The 12,172-nt window shown below is 50.3% G+C and overlaps 1 protein-coding gene across 3 annotated transcripts in view; it reads right to left on the bottom strand.

Moving 5' to 3' along the window:
- Positions 1-4,973: 4,973 nt before the first annotated feature.
- Positions 4,974-12,172, bottom strand: part of BEND3 (BEN domain containing 3) — a 48,317-nt gene continuing 41,118 nt past the window's right edge. For all 3 annotated transcript variants that reach the window (XM_065543649.1, XM_045391302.2, XM_065543650.1), the window contains one exon: positions 4,974-11,028. In XM_065543649.1, coding sequence (XP_065399721.1) covers positions 8,782-11,028 — 2,247 coding nt within the window. In that variant the 3' untranslated portion in view covers positions 4,974-8,781. The remainder of the gene's footprint in view (positions 11,029-12,172) is intronic.

The raw sequence follows: 12,172 nt of genomic DNA, 5'->3' as shown, positions 1-12,172 counted from the left end.
TTGGCCAAGATACTTAACTCTGGAAGCATCCATTTCCCCATCTGTAAAATGGATTTCTGTAAGGATTAAATGAAATGACATATATCAAGTTCCCAGCACATCCCTGACCCAATACAGATGCTCAAAAATGGGAGCTATTATTAGAAACAGAACTCCGATTTCATGACCTATGGTCACTTCTGAATCCACAGGAGTCACACTGTAGGAGCTCCTGGAAGGACAGGCTGTAGCATTACATGCTCTCAACCTCTATTACGGACACGGTTCACCATCAGGAATACGACTGTTTAGAAGAACAAATGAATTCTTTTTTTTTTTTTTTTTTGAGACGGAGTCTCGCTCTGTCGCCCAGGCTGGAGTGCAGTGGCGCGATCTCAGCTCACTGCAAGCTCCGCCTCCCGGGTTCCCACCATTCTCCTGCCTCAGCCTCCCGAGTAGCTGGGACCACAGGCGCCGCCACCTCGCCCGGCTAATTTTTTGTGTTTTTAGTAGAGACGGGGTTTCGCCGTGTTAGCCAGGATGGTCTCGATCTCCTGACCTTGTGATCCGCCCGTCTCGGCCTCCCAAAGTGCTGGGATTACAGGCGTGAGCCACCGCGCCCGGCCAACAAATGAATCCTTTTTTTTTTTTTTTTTTTTTTTTTGAGACGGAGTCTCGCTCTGTTGCCCAGGCTGGAGTGCAGTGGCCCGATCTCAGCTCACTGCAAGCTCCGCCTCCCGGGTTCCCGCCATTCTCCTGCCTCAGCCTCCCGAGTAGCTGGGACTACAGGCGCCCGCCACCTCGCCGGGCTAAGTTTTTGTATTTTTAGTAGAGACGGGGTTTCACTGTGTTACCCAGGATGGTCTCGATCTCCTGACCTCGTGATCCGCCCGTCTCGGCCTCCCAAAGTGCTGGGATTACAGGCTTGCGCCACCGCGCCCGGCCACAAATGAATTCTTAATCCTTAAAATCAATAGACAGTCTTCCCTGTGAAGAAACGTTCTGTCAAGTGCTGTATGTGGCCAGTGCCCATAAGCCCTGATGCTGAAGCATTAGTAAATCAGCCTCTTCCCACCGGCCTGAAAGCTAAGATTTAGTTTCCTAAACTAAAGATTTAGTTAAAGCAGCAGTCAGCTTTATTTGAATACAACAGGAAACCACATATTTCAGCTCAGATCTATCTAATACCTAGGAAAATGCTAACCTTTCAGTTTCTCTACCACACACAGCACATTTTGGGAAGACACATACAGTGTCTTGGTCCTCCCCTGTGGTTCCAAGACCAGCATCACCAGCATCACCTGAGAACTTGTTAGAAATGCAAATTCTTGGGCCTCACCCCAGACCTACTGTATCAGAATCTCTGCGGGTGGTTCGTGGCAATCTGTTTTAACTTGTTCCTTGGTGATTCTGATGCAGGTAAACTCTGAGACCCACTGCAGTAGTGGATGCAGACAGAATCCCACCTAAACCCCTTTACCAGAGCACCTACACCCTGGCTGCTGAGGGCTGGCTGCTAACCACCACCGCGGTGCCTCTGGAGCCTTGTCCCAGGCAAAGGGACAGGGACACTACCCTTTTCCCAGGGAAGACCTTGAACAATGACCCACCAGCCCCTTTGCCTCAACCAGAACTAATTCTGCCATACAATTCATGTTGCAGGGCTTCCTTGCGGAGGAGAATGTGGCTAGACTGCATCAGAGACCACAATCTTGGTTCTCGCCTTCCCCGGTTCTCTTCCTTTCCTGAGTCTCCTGAGAGCACGTCCTCAACTAATGGCCTGCCTAAGAATCTCAGTCTCAGCCTCTGCTCCTAGGGAACCAGATCCACAGCAGTTACTTTCACATTCTTTAAAATAAAAATTAAAAAAAGTTTACAATTGCTGTAATTATTTAGAATTAGCTTAATTCTATTATTTTATTTTATTTAGAGACAGAGTCTCGCTCTGTCACCCAGGCTGGAGTGCAGTGGCATGATCTCAGCTCACTGCAACCTCCGTCTCCTGGGTTCAAGCAATTCTCCTGACTCAGCCTCCTCAGTAGCTGGGATTACAGGTGCACGCCACCATACCCAGATAATTTTTTTGTGTTATTTTGTTTCAGTTTTTGAGACAAGGTCTTACTCGGTCGCCCAGGCTGGAGTGCAGTGGCGCCATTTCGGCTCACTGCAACCTCTGCCTCCCGGGTTCAAGTGATTCTCCTGCCTCAGCCTCCTGAGTAGCTAGGACTACAGGCACACGCCACCACGCCCAGCTAATTTTTGTATTTTTAGTAGAGGTGGGGTTTCACCATGTTGGCCAAGCTGGTCTCCACTCTGACTCCTGACCTCAGGTGATCCACCCACCTAGGCCTCCTAAAGTGCTGGGATGACAGGCGTGAACCGCCGCGCCCACCCTATTTCTATTATTTACATTCATTAGCTCCCAAGGCTCTGTCATTGGAGCTTAATTCTAAAACCAGCCCTCCTGTATCTAAGATCAGACAAACTGGGGCTTAGAGGATGGGAGTGATAGACACCACGGCTGACTCGCAATTGTTTTAGGATCTGAGTCTTGTGCATTGTGACTTGGGTATGATGGAAATCAGAGGCCAACTTGGGCTCAAATCCCGCCACCGCCATTTTCCAGTTGTGTGCACTTGAGCAAGAAATCAACTTCTCTCCTTACCACAAAACTGAGTTAATAACAGTGACCACAGCAATGAGTTTTTATGAGAAGCAAATGAGATAATGTAGACACCATTTGTGTCCCTAGCTTTCTCACCCGTTAACAAGGCCTAATTACGGTACTTACCTCACAAGGCTTTTGAAAGAGTAACACGTTGCCCACGTTCCGTTCTCAGCAGTGTCTGGCACATAAAATATACTCAGTGAATGTTGGTGCCATTCCAGTCAGAAGCAATGCCTGTTCTTTCCTTTCTCCACCACTGGCCAGATATTCCAATTTTTTTTTTCTTTGAGATGGAGTCTCACTGTCGCCCAGGCTGGAGTGCAGTGGTGTGATCTTGGCTCACTGCAACCTCCACCTCCCGGGTGCAAGCAGTTCTCCTGCCTCAGCCTCCTGAGTAGCTGGGACCACAGGCGCCCGCCACCACACTCAGCCAATTTTGGTATTTTTAGTAGAGATGGAGTTTCACCATGCTGGCCAGGATGGTCTCAAACCCCTGACCTCAAGTGATCCACCCGCCTCAGCCTCCCAAAGTGCTGGGATTACAGGCATGAGCCACCGCGCCGGCCCAGATATTCCAGATTTATCTGAAGGCTCCTTAGAATCCACTGCATTTCACCATTCCAGTGGTCATGATAATCTGGTGTCGAGTTCTTATTTCTGAGAACTAGATCTTACAAGTGCGCTCACTGACTGAAACACCGTGAACGTTCTTTTTGGAAGAAAACAAAGATACAGTCAGAGGAGTCTCAAATAATTTAGCTTTTCCTCACTTCTTGTTTAAACTAGCTAGTGGATTTAGCATTTGGAGGTTCAGGCCCAGCCCCCAACCAAGGCACACCTGCTGAGAAGGCTTACAGCACAGATGTGCTGGTTGTATAGATTTCAGGGTTATCAAATAAGCAAACACTCACTGTAGTGTTTCAATCATGAGCCACAAACTACTTTATATCTTGTGATCCCTGGGCCAAAGAGGTTTCTCTGACATCTTGAGACAGTATATATATATATATGTGTGTGTGTGTGTGTGTATATATATATGTGTGTGTGTGTGTATATATATATGTGTGTGTGTGTATATATATATATATAAATTTTTTTTTTTTTCTTGAGACAAGTTTCTGTTGCCCAGGCTGGAGTGCAGTGGCATGATCTCAGCTCACTGCAACTTCACCTCCCGCATCCAAGCGATTCTCCCACCTCAGCCTCCTGAGTAGCTAAGATCACAGGCATGCGCCACATGTGGCTAATTTTTATAGTTTTAGTAGAGACAGCGTTTCACCATGTTGGCCTGGCTGCTCTCAAACTCCTGACCTCAGGTGATCCACCTGCCTTGGCCTCCCAAAGTGTTAGGATTACAGGTATTAGCCAACGCGCCTGGTCTAATTATTACTATAAAATATTAATGATTTTAGCCAGGCGAGGTGGCGGGCGCCTGTAGTCCCAGCTACTCGGGAGGCTGAGGCAGGAGAATGGCGTGAACCTGGGAGGCAGAGCTTGCAGTGAGCTGAGATCCAGTCACTGCACTCCAGCCTGGGCGGCAGAGCGAGACTCCGTCTCAAAAAAAAAAAAAAAAAAAAATTAATGATTTATAATTAGCCAAAGAGAAGAGAAGGTAAGGGAAAACATACATCCTATTTTACAAATAATACATGAGGCCAGGCACAGTGGCTCACACCTGTAATCTCAATACTTTTGGGGGCTGAGGTGGGAGGATTACTTGAGGCCAGTGGTTTGAAACCAGTCTGGGTAACATGGTGACGTCACATCTCTACCATAATAAAACCAGCCAGGCATGGTAGTGTGGGCCTGTAGTCTCAGCTACTTAGGAGGCTACGGCAGGAAAATCACTTGAGCCCAGGAAGTCAAGGCTGCAGTGAGCCACGACTATACCACTACACTCTAGCAGGGCTGGGGTGGGGGGGAACTAAAACCCATTGGATCCAAAGTAAAAAAAAAAAAAAAAAAAAGGAGGGGGGGTTAAATGAAAATGAAACTCTGCTGGCTTTGCAGGACTGGCCTGGCACCTGACCAGGAAAGGTTAAAAAAGGTCAAATGAGCCTCCCAGTGCATGGCCAGGAAGTGGTTTGTGGAGGAATGGTTTGGAGGACTTATCTGGCAATTTCTTATTCATTCAGCTGTGGCCAAACTGAAATCCTGTGAGCTGTACCACTGACACCTAGCGTATGGAAGCCCCAGAAGCTGAAATCCCCAGGAACATTCACGTTCTCCCCGGGAGGCGGGTGAGGAGGCCACGCAGAAAGACAAATAGACCAAGACATGTCAGAGAGACCAGTGCTCTAAGAAAATAACATGTTACGAGACCATGTTTTTCTATTTTTATAACATTTTATATAACTCATAAAACAGTGTTTGTATAAAAATTCACACAAAGTTGCTAGAGAGCATACAATTTCCAAAAATGTCCTGGGTTTTTGTTACATTCAGTTTCCTAAGGATGCACTCCAATCTATGGTAAAATGCAGACATGATGCGAGATTTCATTATCTTTGGTAAAACTATTCTCATCATTTTGCTCCTCACAGTATTAACTCTGATATCCACTTTGTGCAGGGTCTGCTATTACTAGGATGTCAGAAAAACATTAAGGCTGGATCTACGAGAGGCAAGCATTTCCAAACAGCAGTAACAGCCCCTCGGCCCCCACCCCCACTTCATATATCTGTACAGTCTATCTACACAGCCAGGCAGGGTGCGGGCTCACGACCTCCACTGGGGAGTCTTGAGATCCCTTCTCGACTGGGCAAGAAGCAAACATTTGGGGGGAACGTTGGAAACGGAGGCCATCTCTAAATGAACCCAGTGGTCATGCTGTGGTGTGGTCAGACCAGTGACTTTTACCAACTAAATAGCCAATCCATTCACCACTAAGTAGATCCCATCGGCTGGTTGGTTGATGATTGCTGCTGATGTGGTTCCCCCTCCCCACAAACATAAAAGGAAAGGAAGGTTTGGAGCCAACACTGAAAGGGGAGGGGCACGCTAGCGCAAATGACATCAGACACGACTTTATTCCCTGTCGAACATTTGTTGTCATGTAGACACAGCCAAGGTGAACTGAAGCAGGATGCAAACACTCAATACATTCATGACTATCTTCATACATTCTTTAAAAACTTAGAGAAACTGAGGAAGACTACCACCTACTGTGACTTACTAGTTCATTCAACATCAAAACGTGTCTGTGCTAATTTTTTAGTCCTTGGGATACAAGGCCAAGGAAAAAAAAAAAAAATCCAAAATACAAACAACTAAAAACCAAAGAATTTAGAAGGGGCGGGTGGGGGAAGGAAAAGGATTGCCAACAGGTTTCATGGAACACATTAAATTTTGAAAAAATAAGTATTTTGTACTTCTATTGCTTCATGTAAAAAATTTAAAATAAAAAAATGCCCACTGGAGTCATCTGTATGGATGGAGAAGTGAGGACACCATACAGACAGGGCAAGGACCTGCGGGCGTTTCCTGGCCACATCCAGAGAGATGGGGAGGGTTCCCAGGTGTGTCCACTTCTCTTCACAGAAAGGGACTGTAAGATTCTGGGGGAAGATGCCCTACACATGAAATAGATTAAGAAAATCACTGAAATATGGTTTCTAAAAATTGAACATGCTCTGGGTTACAAAGAGACATATTTAATTCCTAGAACCTATTGATTTCTCTAACACGGGTAGATGGGAGTTTCAAAAAAATTATTAATAAATGATTGTGCTTCTAAAGTTGCAGGGTCAACATTCCACCCTCTAGAAAGCAGGGCAATTCATGGCTTGGAGTCCTCTTGTTTACATCCTAGAAACCAGAACAAATTCCATGGGACCTCCCCACTCCAGCGCCCAACAACCAGCGGTGGGTGGGGGAGACGGCGGGAGAGGGCCACAGCTGTCTTTGGGTAGGGTGCGTGTGTGTGCATGCTGTGTGCACGTGCTGGAGAGACTAAGGCATAGAGAAGGGCCCAAGCGAGGGGGGAAAGTGAGTCTCCTGGCTGCTCCAGTCCCTCCTTTCCAGGCACAAAGAAGTTGAACTTGTTATTCGTGTAGGCCCCCTTCATCTCACTTCAGCTTTTAGTAAGCAGTGCGTGTGTGCATGAGTAGCTGTGTGTGACAGAGAGTCATTCAGTCCCTGTGCCTTTCTAAATCTGTTTGCAGTCGCAACAGAAATAATCTGTAAATGACACTTAGGAGCACATTTACTAGTTAGATCAGCAACTTAACATTGCTTAAAATTCTGTATTTTAAAAAATGCTCCTGGTCAGGCCGGGCGCGATGGCTCAAGCCTGTAATCCCAGCACTTTGGGAGGCCGAGACGGGCGGATCACGAGGTCAGGAGATCGAGACCATCCTGGCTAACACGGTGAAACCCCGTCTCTACTAAAAAATACAAAAAACTAGCCGGGCGAGGTGGCGGGCGCCTGTAGTCCCAGCTACTCGGGAGGCTGAGACAGGAGAATGGCGTAAACCCGGGAGGCGGAGCTTGCAGTGAGCCGAGATCGCGCCACTGCACTCCAGCCTGGGTGACAGAGCCAGACTCCGTCTCAAAAAAAAAAAAAAAAAAAAAAAAATGCTCCTGGTCACAGGCAAAATTATGTCATACAGCCAGTGGAACTGAAGTCCTTATCAGCTATCTCTGCATTTTAAAGTAGCAAAATATTAAGCCATCCCACAGGGGTTCTACGACTACCCTGTGTGATTTAATTAATTTTCCAGGACTCTGGTATGACGTATTGTTTGCATTTGACTGTTTCCTTTCCCTCTTAGGCATTTGGCCCCCAGAGTTAGGTAGGTAAAAGGATCATTTTAAAGGATTTTACCTGTCGGGGAACTTCCCAGTTGGTGCTCCTGGAGAGCATGCAGCTGGCCTGCAGGAGCCTGACATTCCCAGTCAGGAGGGAACGAAGACATGTGTCCCCCAAGGCAGGGGGTAGCCAGGTATAGGACAGCAGGACCTTCTAGAGAGTCCAAGAGGAAAGTTGTGAGTGGACCCTGGGAAGGGACATGTGTGCCCCATCTGAGACGGCCTGTGTCCTTCCAATGCCTGGTATCCCCAAGAGGGGCCCAGAGCTGGGCCCGCCCTGAGGAGCGAGGATGTAGTGCTGCCTGGAGGAGCTAACGCTGAGGTCTGGGGAAGTCACCACAGAGCTCCTGGTACCTGGATTTTGTACAAACACACACACAGAAAAGTAAACAGTTCATGGTGAGCTCAAAGAGGCCCACCCTTAAATCTAACAAGAAGCCAAAAGCCCCTGCACTGTTTTCCAAGGAAACACGTCTACTCCCTCCAACCAGCAACCACGTATGGAGAGGGAATGGGGGCAGTGGAAGGACACGGCTCAGATGGAGACACTGCAAACGTGTTTCCACGGCTGTCTACATTCATATCATCATCATCCAGTGTTCTCGCCTACAGAGTGACACAACATTCTACCAACACGCCTGAAGCACAGGCCAAGCTGAACGGAAGCCTTCCCAGGCACCAGAGCAGAAGGGAAAACTTGCACATGGTCGTAAAGGACTTCGTACTATTCCATCCCCTCTACTGCCATCCAAGGGGCATCCTGACTCTTCCAAAATCAGATGTAAAAGACAAGGTCAGTAAAATCAGTATCCATGCCACCTGAAGCTATGATTAGCCGCTGTGCACGAACATGGCACTTTTAAAGAGGTTTTTTTCTAAGTAAAATGGCCCCCAAAGAGCCCAATTATTTTTTAAGGGTTTCTTTTTAATTAAAAAAATGGGTAAAAATGGAAGATGTAAAATATGGGAAGAGGGGCAAGAGAGTTGCTGGGTTTGCATTTTAAGCTGTAAGGGGCTGGGGAGGGCACAACCAGGGAGAGAGGGCCCCTACCCTCTGGTCCCTGCCCTCACAGCTTGCTCTCCCCACTCAGGCTGCCCCGCCGGGGCACACAGGACAGAAGTTGTAAGTACAAGAGACCAAACTCAAGGCTTCTTTCTTGCGGCTGGGCGGGTGTTTACGTGTGCAAATGTAGTAAGCCACTCCCCACGGACATAAGGTGCCTGTCTGTGGATGCCATAGGCGTGCTCCCAAGTATTGCTCAGTCCCAAGGGTGCCCATCGCTCAGCCTCTGGTGACCCCGAATCTCTGGGCAGGCCACAGGCCTTCACTTCTCCACTTTCTTCGCTTTCTTGAGGATGTCGCATTTTTTCCTGTTGGGGCGGCGGCACCTCTCATCGATGCTGGGGATACATTCGTAGTGCCACACCTCCTCCATCTTCTCCACCGGGTAGACGGCTTCCACGTAGTGGCGGATGAGCCGCAGTCGCGTGGGGTCCAACTGCTTCTTGTTGCAAGCCCCGGAATGGTTGTACTGCAGCCGGAGGTTCTCGGCGGTGAAGAGTTCGGGAAACAGGCGGACGAGGAGCCGGGCGGCAAAGTTGCCCACGGAGAGGCTCTGCTGCACGATCTCACGCACCTCCTTGTCAGACAGCAGGTAGGGAGAAGGCACCGGGAAGTCAGGCGAGGGGACCACCAGTTCGTCCAAGGGGATCTTGCAAAAGTCCTTGCTGCTCCTCTCGGGGGGTAGGGGGGGTCCCTCAAACTCCTCCCGGAACCTCTCCGGGTTGATTGCATAGCTGGTCAGGTCTCTGCACTCGGGGCCTGGCACGTGGACCTTGCGCTGCTGCTGGTAGGAGCGCCTCTGCTCCGTGTCCCGGCGCCGGCAGCGCTCATCCAGTTTGCCCACGAACTCCAGGGTCCAGACGCGGTCGTTTTTGGCGCGCGGGTAGAGCAGCTGCACGTAGTGGCGGATGAGCTTGATGCGGGACGGGTCCAGCTGCTTCTTGCCCAGGGAGCCGCTGCAGTTGTACTGCTTGCGCAGGTTCTCGTGCGTGAAGAGCTCGGGGAACAGGTGCACCAGCAGGCGCGAGGCGAAGTTGCCGATGGACAGGCTGCTCTCGTAGATGCTGCGCAGCTGCTCCTTGCTGAGCAGGCAGTCGGCGCCGGGCACCTCGAAGTCGGGCTGGGGGATCTCTAACTTGTCGAAGTCGATGGGCACCAGCCAGATCTTCTTGGAGCGGCGCCCCGGCCGCTCACCCTCGAAGCTGTCCTCCACCTTGACCACTGAGATGTCGTCGGGCAGACTGGAGGAGTCGTAGCAGTCATCGCGCGGGGCGTCACCTTCACTGCCCGCGTCCAGCCCTAGGCCCTCGAGCTCGTCGTTGATGCGCTGGGCGCACTGCTGCAGCCAGGCCTCCTCCTCCTGCATGTCGGGGAAGTAGATCTCCGTGTAGTTGCGGATGATCTGGAGCCGCTGGGGGTCCAGCTCCTGCTTTCCACCATCCCCGTAGCAGCTGTACTGTTCACCCAGCTTGCGGTGGTCGAAAAGCTCGGGGAAGAGCCGGTGGAGGAGGAAGACGGCAAACTCGCCTGGTGAGGAGGCTTCATCCAGAAACTCAGTGAGGTCCTGCGTGTCCACCACGTGGTCTGAGGCGATGGTGCTGCTCCGGTCCAGAGACAGGGCCTCCTCCTGGTCTTTGTTGTCCAGGAAGTGGCCGGGGTCCACCTGCTCTGCCTCAAAGAAGCTGGCGACCTGGCCACTGGGCTGGCTGTCCTCCATTTCCCGCTGGGCCCAGAAGCGGCTGAAGAAGTCGTTCAGCTGGGGCAGGCACTCGGCCTGCCACACTGCCGTGTCCTTCACCGAGGGGTAGTAGACCTCCACGTAGTTGCGGATGAGCTGCAGGTGCAGCGACTCCAGCTTGCGCTTGGCCGCAAAGCCGCAGGCACTGCAGCCTCGGGAGAAGTCCACGTCGCTGAAGAGCTCGGGGAAGAGCTGCACCAGCAAGCGGCAGGCCAGGTCACCCCCGGACAGGCTCTGGTCCACGATCTGCTTGAGCTCCGCAGCTGTGAGCTGATACTCAGGGGGCGGCTGGAATTTGGCCACCATCTCAGTGGGGCTCACCTGCTTCTTGATGCGACTCACCTCCAGGGAGAGCAGGTCCACCTTGCTGTGCAGCTGGGACATGTTGGACGTGAGGGTGTTGAGCATGTAGAACATTTTCTGGATCAGGAAGTAGATGTTGGGGTCACTGTCAGTGCCTGCCCCAGTGCTGCCAGAGTCCCGCTTCTGTGGCTCATTCAGGAGCCGCAGCGACGAGGGGCTGTTGCTGGCGTTTGCCTTCTCGAAGAGCTCGTACACGTTTAGCAGGTCCCCCGAGGGAGGATTCTTCTTCTCCATGATCTTGTGCGAGATGCCATACAGAGGCTTCTTGTAGGAAGGGGTAGTGGCATCGTTGCAGGGCTCCTCCTCTCCTGGCCACACAGAGCCCAGGCTCCTGCCCCTGCTGGCCTGCTCGCCATTGCCTTGGCAGGGCGAGCTGTTCTCACGGTTCCGCATGCCTGCTAGGAGAGCCTGCAAAACAAAAATCATTTCCCAGAGTGTTAGGAGGGTGCTGTGGTTTATGACACTAAACAAGCGTCTGCGTGCCACACGGAGGGGCCAAGGTCAACCTTGGGAGCATGTGAGAAACTGATTCCTCACCCTGAATCACTCCGTCATCCAAGGATGCACTGATACAAACCTGCATCTCCACCACCCCAAACCCGCTGCTCTCCCTACTCCCCGAGAAAAGACTGGCTGGGCCCAGGGAGGCTTTATGCTCTTGCAGGACACCAGCACTGTACTTCCTGCCCATCAGAGGGCTGACACTGACGTTGGCAATACCGGGTAAGAACTCTGCAAGAAACAGGAGGGAGAGCACAGGAAGGCGACGGGCTTGTGCAGCTCCTGGCCACAGACAGGTCACCTCATGGACCCATGCCTTGGTCTGCTCTCAGGAAGGGACAGAGATTCCTACCTATGGTAGCTCCCAAAGGCAGCAGTGTGTCCTTTCAGCCTGCAGCCTTTGGGAGAGCAGGCATGCCTTCTCAGGAAGGCTCCTCTGAGATGCATGGTAGGGGCACATGAGAACTGCGCTGTGGAGAGCAGCTGTCTGATGCCAACTCCACCATTGCCTGAAATCACATCTTAGACCAGAAAAGGCCGGCCCAGAACTCTCTGGCCTATGCAACTGTGAGACAGTAGAAACAACCCCCCGTTTCTGAAAAATCAACAAGTATATAAACTGTGTTATATTCATACAATGGAATATTACTCAGCAATAAGATATTAATTATTGATACAGTACACAAAGTACTCATGATAAATCTCAAAATAAATCACAAAAAAAGAGGCCATAGTGTATGATTCAATTTGTGTATATACAATTCTAGAAAACACAGGCTTGCCTATAATGACAGAAGGCAGACAGTCATTGCCTAGGGATGGCAGGGAAAATTCGATGGGACACGGAGAATGACACAGAGAACGTCAGTGGGTTGACGGATGTTTATCATCATGACTGTGGCTATGGGTTCACTGGTAGACACGTGTCAAAACGTATCAAATTGTATACCTTAAATATGTATCATTCATTGTATTTCAGCCATAACCTAATAAGCCTGTTTTTGACAAATGTTGAATTTGGCCCAGACACTTATGGAAATGTATATTTGAG

Source organism: Macaca fascicularis, chromosome 4 (assembly GCF_037993035.2).
Source record: "Macaca fascicularis isolate 582-1 chromosome 4, T2T-MFA8v1.1".
Classification (NCBI taxonomy): Eukaryota; Metazoa; Chordata; class Mammalia; order Primates; family Cercopithecidae; genus Macaca; species Macaca fascicularis.
The sequence above is the reverse complement of the archived record's forward strand: the minus strand, read 5'-3'. Positions and strand labels throughout refer to the sequence as shown.